This window comes from Emys orbicularis, chromosome 22 (genome assembly GCF_028017835.1).
Source record: "Emys orbicularis isolate rEmyOrb1 chromosome 22, rEmyOrb1.hap1, whole genome shotgun sequence".
Classification (NCBI taxonomy): domain Eukaryota; kingdom Metazoa; phylum Chordata; order Testudines; family Emydidae; genus Emys; species Emys orbicularis.
In genome coordinates, this window is record NC_088704.1 from 19,113,853 (window position 1) to 19,127,169 (window position 13,317).

The 13,317-nt window shown below is 48.9% G+C and overlaps 1 protein-coding gene across 1 annotated transcript; it reads left to right on the plus strand.

Moving 5' to 3' along the window:
* Nucleotides 1-1,954: 1,954 nt before the first annotated feature.
* Nucleotides 1,955-12,609, plus strand: PRXL2B (peroxiredoxin like 2B). Its single transcript, XM_065421379.1, has 7 exons — nt 1,955-2,106; nt 3,708-3,912; nt 5,261-5,312; nt 6,097-6,160; nt 6,759-6,834; nt 8,583-8,701; nt 12,419-12,609. The coding sequence occupies exons 1-7, from the start codon at nt 2,044-2,046 to the stop codon at nt 12,443-12,445; spliced, it is 606 nt and encodes a 201-aa protein (XP_065277451.1). The 5' UTR covers nt 1,955-2,043; the 3' UTR covers nt 12,446-12,609.
* The last annotated feature ends 708 nt before the right edge of the window (nt 12,610-13,317 follow it).

Here is a 13,317-nt window from a genome sequence, read left to right on the forward strand (position 1 = left end):
TTTTTTTGCTGCAGGATGGCTACCTTTAAATCTGCTATTGTGTGTCCAGGGAGATTGAAGTGTTCTCCTACAGGTTTTTGTATATTGCCATTCCTAATATCTGATTTGTGTCCATTTATCCTTTTACGTAGGGACTGTCCAGTTTGGCCGATGTACATAGCAGAGGGGCATTGCTGGCACATGATGGCATATATAACATTGGTGGATGTGCAGGTGAATGAACCGGTGATGCTGTGGCTGATCTGGTTAGGTCCTGTGATGGTGTCGCTGGTGTAGATATGTGGGCAGAGTTGGCATTGAGGTTTGTTGCATGGTTTGGTTCCTGAGTTAGAGTTACTATGGTGCGGTGTGTAGTTACTAGTAAGAATATGCTTCAGATTGGCGGGTTGTCTGTGGGCGAGGACTGGCCTGCCACCCAAGGCCTGTGAAAGTGAGGGATCGTTGTCCAGGATGGGTTGTAGATCACTGATGATGCATTGGAGAGGTTTTAGCTGGGGACTGTATGTGATGGCCAGTGGAGTTCTGTTGGTTTCTTTCTTGGGCTTGTCTTGCAGTAGGAGGCTTCTGGGTACACGTCTGGCTCTGTTGATCTGTTTCCTTATTTCCTTATAAACTACGATACCCACATGAGGAAATAAGGAAACAGATCAACAGAGCCAGACGTGTACACAGAAGCCTCCACTGGGTTAAACTTCTAACCAAGCCCTGAATGATCTGCAGGGTAAAGTGCAAGCGCCCCCCGAGTATTAATAACCGTGCTCATGATTTAACCACTGTGTGTGTTGATATTTCTGTACCCTGGGCCTTGCACAGACTCCTTCATGCAACCTTACAGTGCCTTTGCATCATCTGTCCCTTGCTCTGGACAGGTTCACTTCTGGCCCCTCTCGTTACACACACTCTTCTGTGCAACTGCTTTGCAAAACTGTCCACCTCTGAACTCTTGCACCCCCTCATTTCAGTCCCCCGTGGATTTTGCACAAATCCTTCTACAACTATCTTCTGCATGGTTTAGCCATGACGTCCTTATTTCCTTTCGCCAGGGGTGCTGTGCAGAGCCCTGTAGCCAGCGCACTCTGTATCCTCACCAAGCTCCTGCATCCCACTGAGGACAGGACAAGAAGCAATGGGCTTGCATTGCAGCAAGGGCGGTTTCAGTTGGACATTAGGAAAAACTTCCTGTCAGGTTTCAGAGTAGCAGCTGTTTTAGTCTGTATCCACAAAAAGAAGAGGAGTACTTGTGGCACCTTACAGACTAACAAATTAATTTGAGCATAAGCTTTCGTGGGCTACAGCCCACTTCATCGGATGCATAGAATGGAACATATAGTAAGGAGATATATATGCACATACAGAGAACATGAAAAGGTGGGAGTTGTCCTATCAACTCTAAGAGGCTAATTAATTAAAAGAAAAAACTTCTGTAGTGATAATCAAGATAGCCCAATACAGACAGTTTGACAAGAGGTGTGAGAATACTTAACATGGGGAAATAGATTCAATGTGTGTAATGGCTAATCACTGGAATAAATTGCCTAGGGAGGTGGTGGAATGTCCATCATTGGGGATTTTTAAGAGCAGGTTGGACAAACCCCTGTCAGGGATGGTAGATAATACTTAATCCTGCTGTGAGTGCAGGGGACTGGCCTAGATGACCTCTCGAGGTCCCTTCCGGGTCTATGACCCCCCCTGCCTCCCCCATGGGACATGGCACAGCTCAGCCTCTGCAATCTCTCCTCCATTCGCCCCTTAGTCCAGTCACCCCAGCCATGCATTGCACAACCCCCCTCCCCCCTGCACTGCTCACCTTTGCACCGCCCCTCGACGCACCTGTCTCTAGCCCCGCCCGTACCGCCCCCGGGAGGAGCCGCGCTCTGCCCGCAGGCGCTGATTGGCGGGTAGCTCACGCATAGAGATGAGAAGGGCGTGGCCCCCGTCCGGCAGGGTCACGCGTGTGCCCGGCCCAGCAGTTGATCGCTGCCGGGCGCTATAAGAGACCGGCTGGGAGCGGGTGTAGCGGGGGCGTTACGGGCACAATTGATCATGGCCGCGGTGGATCTCGCTAAAGTGGGAGCCCACACGCTGAAGCACGCAGTGAGCGGGCAGGTGAGCAGGGCGGGGTTGGGGGGCAGCCGCCAGGGATGGGGGGGTCCCCACGGGTGGCCCCGAGAGCAGGGCGTCCGCACCTCTCCCGGCCCTGGGGAGCACGGCTGGGGGAGTGGAGTCTCCGGGAAGCGAGCCCGCTCCCCGGGGCTGGGCCCTGCTGGAGCCTGAGCTTGCACTGCCGCGGCGCGAGGGATCCCTGGGTTTTCCCCCGGTTAGGGTCAGTCCAGCCGGTCTCCTTCCCGCTGCCCCCCGTCTCTTGTCCTCCCGGCCCGGCAAGGCAGCTCTCTGCGTCCGAAACGTGATAAAACCCCTTTGAACTAGGGGGCGGGGCGCGAGAGACAGACACACGCAGTGAAAATGTTTCATAATCAGTTATGAAAATGCTGCTTGTTTCTGAAGACTCTTGATCACCTTAGACACGCCTTAAATCTCTTTGCTACCATCATGTTGTGGTCGGTGGGTTTTTTTGCTTGTTTGCACAGGCCAACCATCTTAATTCTCAGCCAGCTGTACCTTGTGTTGGCCTACTTTAAAACTAATACAGCAGGGCGTTATCTCACTCTAGCAGAGTAATGATCTTGATCATGTGTCCCTAATAAATCTCAGCAGGTTCTGTTAAATGCCCTGTTTGATGGGGGGTGGGGGTGGTTCTTGTTTTGTTTTTCAGACTAATAATAATAATAATTAATAATCTCCTTCCACACCAAGTGGAAAGGACACGAGTCAGTGTTATAATAACACTTCCTGTTTAAAAAAAAGACACTTGCCTTATCCTAGTAGTGAGCATCCTCCAAACTCAGTTTTTAATCTTTCAGAGAGAAACCTCATCAGTTTATCTGCTACTGGCCAGATTTTCAAAAGTGCTCCGCTCTCATTTAGCCCCACAAATAGAGGATTATCTGCAATGCCCAGTTCCCACTGAGAACTCCCTGTCCGTTCGGCCCCAATGCTGGGGGCTGAGTATACTTGACCATTGGGCCTCTTCTGTATAGGCCTTGTCATGGTTTCCTGGGCATAGTCAGGCTAGGTCTACATTACAGCGGGGGGTCGACCTAAGATACGCAACTTCAGCTACGTGAATAGCGTAGCTGAAGTGGCGTATTTTAGGTCGACTTACCTGGCTGTGAGGACGGCGGCAAGTCGACCGCTGCCGCGCCGCCGTCGACTCCGCTACCGCCTCTTGCCGCGGTGGATTTCCGGAGTCGACGGTAGAGCCATCAGGGATCGATTTTATCGCGTCTTCACTAGACGCGGTAAGTCGATCCCCGATAGACCAATTGCTACCCGCCGATCCGGCGGGTAGTGAAGACGTGCCCTCAGTTTCTTCAGTGGGGGCCTTTCACGCCATGTTTCTCTGCTCCACTTCTCTCTCAAACCAGACAACATGGCTATAAACCACAAAGTGGGGACAGAGATAACGATCCCTCTAATACTGTACCTGGAAACTCCTCCTAACTCTTCAAACAAACTGCCTGATGAGCTTGCCAATGGACGATAGCCCTTGAATTTGATGAGGTTGCTATAACCTGTAAATTCTGCAACAAGTGTTAGGATGCTTTCCTGGTGCTGGCCCTATAGCTACCGGTAATGCCTCTCCGTAGGTGGTGGAGCTCCGGGCCCTGTGGCGGGACCAGCCATGTGTGGTGCTCTTCCTGCGGCGGTTTGGTTGCCAGGTTTGCCGCTGGATTGCCAAGGAGACCAGCAAACTGAAAGAGCTGCTGGACAGTCACAATGTCCGCCTGATCGGTGTCGGGCCGGAGAGCGTAGGCCTGCAGGAGTTCATCGATGGGAACTACTTCAAAGGAGGTAGGACTAGGGGATGGGAACTTCCCCCTCCAAGAGTTTCTGAGCTCTCCTGTCTCATCTGGGGAGGTGCTGCACCCAGTTCAGAAAGCAAGGTACAGGAGCCTTTATTCATCCTTGTGCTCATGCAAAACCTGGGGTGCAGAGACTCCGAGTTCAAGGCCAGAGGGGACGACCAAGTCACCCAGCCTGCCCTCCTGACATGGTAACACCCCCTTTTCCATGCTAGAATTGTTCTTGTATTTCATTCCTGTGTATGCTGGGCAGTCATGAGTTGAAGGACGTGAACAAGGTGTAATTAGTACTTCATGGCTCCAAAAAGTTCCCTTCAGCGGGCTTGGCATTAGCAGCTGCTTGGAAGGTTAAATTATACTTGCATAACCAGGTGGAGGAAACCTGTGCATTGCTGGCAGTCTCAGCAGAGAGGCTGAGGACATGGTGGCCATGGAGTCTGCCCTGCCCCTGGGGCATGTCCTGTAGAACCAGCCCCAGCCCGACTGGAAGAGCTGCATGGGGAAGCCTGCTGTACATGCTCTGTGGATAACTTCAGCTTCCAGCACTGTCCAGCAAATGCCTTTCTCCAGCCTCTAAAATTGGGACTGCCAGCCCAGACTTCAGAGCTGAGCATCTTTGCTAGCTTGCTAACTTGTACTAGGGCCAGCCGGGTGCAGTGCTGGGGCCAGGATCTGGGGGTTGTGAAGGTGGCTTAAAGTCACCGGCTTGTCTCTGGCTGCATGTTACCCATTGCCTCTCACCCACTGATTGCCTGCATCTGCAGATCTGGCCCACTCTTGACTAGCTCTGCAGAACCTGATTTCCTGCCTGAGCTCCACCACACTTCTGAGTGCCCCTCTTTTCTCCCCTCTGTCCATACCCCAAAATGTGCTGCCTCCATGCCCAGCCATTGGACCCGTCTCCTGAGTGACATTCATGCCACACCCTTCTTCAGTATAAAACTCTGTGCCATGGATCCTCATGCAACGCCACTGATGGCCTCTAGATACTACAGGGGTGTGTGCCTGGCAGCACATGTATTGGTGAAGTGTCTGGAGTGCTTGCAGGGAAGCTCTCTTCTGTTATAGTCATGGGGGGCGGGGGGGAAGCTCTCTTCTGTTATAATCATGGGGGGGAGGGAAGGGAGACAATTAGGTTTGAGGCAATATCTTGCTGGATGATGCTATTTTGTGCGCTTGTTCTAGAGACTAGTCGTGTTTTGACTATGAGCTGCTTTGCTGGCTGGCTGCTACTGAGACTCTTTTTTTTTTTTTTTTGCAGACTGTCATAAAACAAATACTGCTGAGACAGCACATCTACCCTAGTTGTGTTAACCTCACCTTTTTTCCCTCCCCAGAACTCTATCTTGATGAGACTAAGCAGTGCTACAATGACCTGGGTTTCAAAAGGTGAGTGGCTCCTATTGACTTATTGTCCCCAGTCTAAGAGAACCTCAGCCCTTAATCAAAGCAATTTGAAGGGACGTAGCTAAGATGGCTGGGGCCCATTCTAGCAGAAGGCAGCACCCCCTTCTCCGACTGAAGACCGCTTTGCCCCAGTGTAGTTCTAATGGTCTCTGACTCCTGTGGGAAAGGGCTGCCACATGGCAAACTGCAAGGCTCCCTCAGTACAAACCCACTTGGGGCTCCAGCTCTTGCCTGTCGCTTCGTTACCCTGGGGACCATTAATGGTTAAGTGACTGTACTTGGTTTGAGACCTAGGCAAATATACAAGGCTTGGATCAAATTAAAAGCCTGGGCATACGAGTGAGATCCTGAGCTCAGTGGCTTCTGGCTAGCTCGTGCCGGCGTGCTGGAACGCACTAACCACAGGGATCCGTGGTGGTGCTTAGGGTCTTCGTTACAATGAGTCAAATTCAACTTTCTCCTTTTCCTCCCCTGTGTGCAGCCCCCTCACGCAGGGTCGCAGGGCTTGGGCTGCAGCCTCCTCTGCCCCACCATGGGGTCATGTAGTAACTTTGTTGTCTGAAGGGGGTTGCAGGACAATGAAGTTGGAGAACCCCCTGGCTAATGTGACAACATTCAATAGCAAGCTGCATATAATGAGTGCGGATCTCTCTGAGAGCTTAATTATTGGGGTCAAATCCTCAGCTGGTGTAAATGGTGTAGCTCCATTGACTCAGCTGAATTAGAGCAGCAGAGGATAACCAACATGTCCTTTCTTCCCCCTCAGGTACAATGCCTTGAGTATAGTTCCTGCTGCTCTGGGGAAACCAGTTCGAGAAGTTGTCACGAAGGTGAGATCCTAGATGGTAGGAAATGCACCATCTAAAGCAGTGGTTCTCAGCCAGGGTACGTGTACCCCTGGGGTACTCGGAGGTCTTCCGGGGGTACATCAACTCGTCTAGATATTGGCCTAGTTTTACAACAGGCTACATACAAAGCACTGGCGAAGTCTGTACAAACTAAAATTTCATACAATGACTTGTTTGGTCTATAGAGCAGTATAAACACTAAATGTAAGTACATATTTATATTCTAATTGATATATTTTATGACTATACGGTGAGAGTACTCGATTTGTCAGCAATAATGTGGCTGACACTTTTGTATTTGTCTGATTTTTGTGAGCAAGTAGTTTGAAGTGAGGTGAAATTTGGGGGTACACCAGACGAATCAGACCCCTGAAAGGGGTACGGTAGTCTGGAAAGGTTGAGAACCGCTGCTCTAAAGGCCTGACCAGACTTGTGCTGAGCACTTGCAGGACTTCAATGGGTACATCTGGGACCCTTCTGTCCCACTGGCTTGAGTGGGTTTTGAGAGGGCCCTGAGCATTCTCAAGATGGGGCCTTTGTATCACACTTGCAATGGACTTGGGCTTTATTTTTCCCTCAGGCAAATGCGGACGGCATCCAAGGCAACTTCAGCGGTGACCTCTTGCAGAGTGGAGGAACAATAATAGTCAGTCAAGGTAAATAAATGTGAATCCATCTGTCAAAACTACCAGGTAACTGGCCATAGCTGGTGAAGGACGCACATTTCTAGATGACCTGCTTGGAGCAATTTGGCTGGTCGAAGAGCCTATGCCTGGAGAAGGCTTTAGAAGCCATCACATTGAAATCCTGCCTCAAGAAGGCAAGACAACTGGGTTTAGGGTGGGGAGGCTTTGCAGATAATGGAGTGGGGTGGTGGGGAAACCTGACAAAGGAAAAACTGCTAGGCAAGCATCTGAGTTGTTAGATGTATCAGTTGGTCACGAATGGATGCCATCCTTGCTAACGCTCTGCTATTTAATGGGGCCAGTTAAGTCACTTTTATACTTTCTCAGACCCTGGAAAAAGTGTTTTTTAGTTGTTCCTACTGCCTACAAACTAAGACTAACCCTTGACCCAGCACTGCTTGGCAGGTCCATGGCCTGCATAACGGTTCAGGCATTTGACTTTAGTTGTACTTGAAAGTATGCAGTTAACAAGAGTATACAAGGGCTCTGCCTGGGAGGGAAATCTCTTCTGGCTGAAACTTGGTACCTCCCAAATAGTGGCGTTAATGCAGAGCCCTGGCACATCTCTGCAATGGGAGCTGTCCATGCTGTGGTGTCTGTAGCTGAACGTACTTAAGCCTTTTTTGAGATCTGACCCACAACATGTCATAGTTTTCTCTAATGCTGCATTCTCCAGTTCTTAGAGTTGGGTCCAGCTCTTACCACCTGGTGGCAGTATGGTAGAAAGCATTCTCAAAACACTCTTCTTAACACAATTTAAATTTTTTATTTTAAAAAACCCCTAGCTAAAATGCTGCCCCTTCTACAGAAAACAGAAACGTTGTTGCTAACATAATGTTTAGATGCTGGAGTGTAAAGCAATAGGAAATCCAGAGTGCCCCTGTCCCAGTTGGATGTATAGAATGTCTGAGTACAGGACATGCTGCTTCCTCTTTAATAAAATAGCCCTCTACGAAGTCAAAGTTCTTGCTTGAGTCTCAAGTCACACTAGTATGTCAGACTGCTCTCCATTCTGCGGCAGAACATATTCTGAGTGACTTCTCAAAGGGGAGCTGGCAAACACTTGTGATGAACACAACTGTATTTATTGTTTGCCGACCCAGGAGTGACGCTAGGTTTTTGTAATTGTTGGAAACGTCAGTGTTCCTACAGGCTTTAGGAAAGCCCCATGCTACCCTAGAACTGCTGCATCCAGAATTCACATGAGAGCGTGGGTCAGTACAGGTCACTGCAGACACAGGACTTGTACACACTAGCGCTCTACTTCGGTATAACTTAAGTCGCTCAGGGGTGCTCCCCTGAGTGATGTAAGTTACACCGACCTAAGCACTGGTGTAGACAGCGCTATGTTCGTGGAAGAGCGTCTCCCACTGACATAACTACCGCTGCTCGGGGAGGTGGGGTGAGTAATTTGATGGGAGAGCTCTCTCCCATCGGCATAGAGCGTCTGCTGCTGTCGCAATTCTAGTGTAGACTCAGCCCTGAGATTGCGAAGGTTTGAATGGGGCATGGAGGGCAATCTGATCTCTCACCCCTAAAGTGTTTTGCAGTCTGTGGTTCACTCTCTCATTGGGGTGCACATGAGCTGTTCTAGTTTTGATGTGGACGGGACTGGCTGTCAATCAGTGATCCCTTATTAAAGGCTACATACATTCTCTGCCTTGCTGCCCAATGCTTGTCATTTGTAATGACCTTAAATACATTCTGTCCTTTTTCAGGTGGAGAGAAGTTGCTCCTGCACTTTATACAGGATTCACCTGGTGACTATGTTCCCTTGGAAACAATCATCAAAAGCCTTGGGATCTCAGCAAGTGTTAAAGAGGGCGTGAAACCTCAGGTAAGAGCTATTGTTCCTCTAATGCTGGAAACTGAGCTACCATTTTAAAAAGGAAGGAACCTGCTGGAGCCACCTCACTCCAGACTTTACCTAGCTCTAGTTAAAATAGAGCACTGTACCAACAACGAACCAAGCTCATCTCCAGGGGAGAGGAATGCACACTCCAGATGTGTGTTTGCTAAAGTGCACTGACTGATCAGTATCAGAGGGGTAGTGTGTTAGTCTGGATCTGTAAAAAGCAACAGAGTCCTGTGGCACCTTAAAGACTTACAGATGTATTGGAGCATAAGCTTTCGTGGGTGAATGCCCACTTCGTCAGACGCATGTGACAAGCCCACGAAAGCTTATGCTCCAATACATCTGTTAGTCTTTAAGGTGCCACAGGACTCTCTGTTGCTTTTGACTGATCAGTGTAGACCCTGCTGGAGCGTGCTCGGAGTTCCCTGGTGTGCTTTAACATGGTGCTCTTTCATACCAGATAACAGGAAGTAGGTGTTGCTCCTGTTTACCAAGAGAGACTACACTTTGAACAGGACTACATTAAAACACACTAGGGGACTTTAGTGCCCTCCAGCAGGGTCTGTACAGTCCTGTTAGTGGGCTTCAGAAATCATTGGGTGTAGTGCGCATTGCTGCTCGTGTAGATAAGCCCTCACTCTCTGTTCGCTACCAGACTCAAGACTCTCCCATAGAGATGCTTGAAAAGTAGGGGATCTACTGCAGTCAAGGAAAAAATCAGGGGGTGGGGGGAAATGTAGCCTGAATGAATCCTTGGCAATGTGTCTGTGTTTAATGAAAACAGACCAGGTGGCCTAGCACTTCCACCCCACGCCCTCTGGAACCTAGAGCCCTGCTGTGCCCTCCAGAGAGGGTTAATATGGAGACCAGGACCATGTTCTGCTGCTAGTCACTACCGTGACTCCTCTGAAGTCTGGACCCGAGCAGAAATGGAGCGTCTACAGGGATCTTTGGCAAAGCTAGAGCAAGAGGGGGGCTAAATCTGTGCCTTCCCCATAGCAAAGCTACTGTTGCCTTATAATCCAGCTCAAAGGAGCATTTCTACCCAAGAGTCTCCATGTGCTTTTCAGACCCTTTGGGGGAGGGGAGAGCTGGGTGAGCAGCGTGAGGCACAGAGGAAGTGTCAATCTGGGCAGAATGTCTTGAGCTTTCAAAAAGGGGACTCAATCCTTATGAACTTTCCCTCTTATTCAACCAGCTCTGGAGCAGGGTGGGGCTAGAGCCTGGGACTCCTGGCTCCCAGGGCGCTTCTTCCTCCTAAAACACCCCTGCTGCAGTCCTGAGCTGACTGTCTCCTCCCCCTCCCTTAGATCCGCGAGAGGCTCCAGCCGTCCTCATGTTGTTACCTGGGGGTTTCAGAACCCAAAGCAGTGGTACCTTCACCGTTTCGCTCCAGGCAGTATCAGGAATAAATCCATGGGAACCCAGCAATTTGTCTGACAAAATGATTAATACAAGTAAACGTGCTTGTATTTAAAACTACAATTAGATATTAAGCATACACAGACATAAGCAATACGTTTAGGACGTTCCAGATAGAGTTACCCACAGTCTGAGATGGTTTTGAGTAATCACTAGCCAGACTTCCAGGGGCCCTCTTTCTGTCCAGTTTATGGGGAGTTTAGATGTCAGCTCCTTTTCCAAAGAAAAGCTCCCTTGCACTGTTCCAAGGTATGTACTTTTTCCTAATTTTTTTTATAGCTAACTTTAATAAAACACAAAACCTTAGTGACTTTTAGTGGGTCAGCATTCTAACCGTTACTGGATTACCAATTTTCACACAAACAGCAAAGGGAAAACCGGTAACTATGCCAGCTTTCCCTTTGCTGTTTGTGTGTGAAAGCCCTCTAGCAGAGGTGTGGCAAGGACAGCCAGATTCCCATCAGCTTGCTGCTAAAGAGGATTTGGAAATCACTAGGCAGCTCTTAAGGCTAATGCTCTTTGGGAACAGAGCACAGTGTAATGCAGTTTGCCTGTTCCTAAACTGTCCCCAGGATCTCTGTAGCAGTATCTCAAATAGCCCCTTGCAGCTGAGATTTGTAGGTGCCACTAACTCTTGCTGAGCATCCAAGACTTCCAAAGAGAAGTCTTGGTGCCTGACTTCCAAAGAAATCAGGCTCTCCAAGGAGTGGGTAGAACAGTTACTTGACTACCCACACACAGTCACTATTGGGGGGGGGGGGGGGGTGTAACTGTGTTAGTCTGTATCCAAAAACAAGGAGTCTGGTGGCACCTTAAAGACTAACAGATTTATTTGGGCATAAGCTTTCGGGGGTAAAAAAACATCACTTCATCAGATGTGTGTGGGTAGGAGAGGAAAGGACCAATCAACTTTAGTGCCTTCCCCCTGAGACAGTATACGTGACTGGGAGGCTAAGCTGTCAATGCCCTCCAACAAATTTGTCCCATAAGGTTAATGGCAGCAGCCTCACTGATACCTACAGTGCTTCAAATTACCAGAGGAAGGTGCTTTTAGACTGGCCGAGCCAGCAGTAGGCCTAAAAGGAGGTGGTGTGACTAGGGATTTCAAAGGAAGGGCAGATGACTTGCTGGGCTTAAATACTTGGCTATGCTGGCACAGACTCAAACTTGCAGATGGAAAGATTCCTCTGTAAGTGGGAGGCTTAATAAACGTGTATGGAAAATCAAGTATAACGTCCATGTCCTGTGGTGACTTGGAACAAACCCCTCCCTGGTGTGTGTTAATTATCACTTGTAACAGCAGTTCTGGCACTTGCCCCTAATGGCACCTTTCTGCAAAATCATTAAGTTCCACAGTAACTACACTGTCAACCATGCAACTGCTCCCTGACCTGAACTGTTCCTCAGGCCTGGCGACAGCAATTCCGGGCCCCAGGGCAGAACAGTTCCTCCCCTCCCCCCCCCCCCCCCCCCCCCAATGCTTCCCCTTGTTTTCTCGGGATACGTGCACTCTAGTCTCTTGTCTGAGACACTAGGCTGCTATTGCAACTCAACAAGGGTCTACTAGAGAGACAGCCTGTAAAACACGGGTTCATAACTTCCTTGGTCAAAACTCTAATTTCCTTCCATCCACTAGTTATTGTGAACTTGTAGCCACTCTGGGGTTTTCTTGCAAATGAGGTAAAATGTGTAAACTACTTCTTTGTGTTCTTGGAGAAATAGGCCAAGACTCTTTACTCCAGGATGAGTTCTATTGAGTAGAATAACAAATCCTAGATTGATATATTGCTGCAGTTGTCACAGACACCTACCTCTTGCTCTGTTTGTACAGCACACGAGATGTACCCATGGTTTGCACCCATAAGCTGAGAGAGAATTCCTGCAGGAAGTGGACAAACAGGAAGCCAAAGGCAGCCATCGTTGCTGCATATGAAAGTGCACAGCTTGAGGGTCTTTGTGCTTCGAGGGAGAAGGAAAGCAACCCACGTAGGGAGTCCCAGAAAGGGTGGATTAGGGTTTGTTTGACCTGGTGGAAGAAGCCTGGTTTTTCAGGTTCAGAAGTGGATTCCAGGTTCAGGTGCCTTTATGGAGGCCATGAGATGAAGCTGGGGTCTAACCTAGTGGTTTAGAGAGGCTAGAAGAAAAGGAGGACAAGTGTAGAGAAGTAAAAGGAGCAAAATAGTCTTTTGTGTAGGACTTCCTGGGTGTCTCCCCTGCCCCACCTCCCCTTGGGCTTGAGGGAGCCACTTTGCTAACCCAATGACTGTCTCTCTACAGTGCGATGAAGAGGCCTGTACCAGATGACGGAGAGGAGCAGGGAGCAATTTTTCTTTAAGCAAGAAAGAAGCCAATGTGGTGACCTTCTCTGTTCTACCACTTCATAGCTGCTGTAACCTCACCCTACTGTATATTCATACTTTTGTATAATGGCCAAATCACTGAAGTGTGAGTAAATGCCCTAAAGCAAAGTGCTGTGTCAGACTGTCTTGGACAAGCATAACCAAGCTTTCCCTGTTGCTCAACATTGTAACCAATAGCAGCTAGTATGGTGGCTTTCCCATTGGATCATTTTGATCAGGTGACCAGTAGGTGTGAACAAGAGTATCGTCTGAGGATTTTGAGACAAGGAGAGCCTCTCTTCACGGCCAGTGCTAATAGTTTGTAGACTTCCCCTATTAGCTTTCTTCCCTGGTTAGAAGTCCTTTCCACCCACGTTACACTTGTCCTGCTCTGCAGAAACACTTCGTTAGCAGGTGGTGGTGGCTTAACTTTATCCATCTGTGTTAACACTTCACCCTTCTTAAAGGCATTAAAACAGAAGAGCCTTACAGATGATTGTGGGCAGAGTGCCTGAACACACTTCTAAAGCTGTGCCAGTGTCAGCTTGGTCAGATGATAGCTTAAATCAGCATCTTAGCTGAAGTAGGCTGTTGGAATACATACCCTGGGGTGCACCAGCAGGTGGAGATCAGGCTGCTGCCTACACCCAGAACACAGCATGCTCTTTCATCTAATAAAAGAGCTAAGACTCTGTACTCTTCCCAGCTGAGGCTGGTGTCTGAATAGACTTTACTGTAGCTTCAACCTAAGCTACAGTAAAGTGGACTCAAGATTTTTTCCTTGGTGCAGAGAAATAGATTTTGTAGGTAAATAATATTTAACAGGCACCACATGCC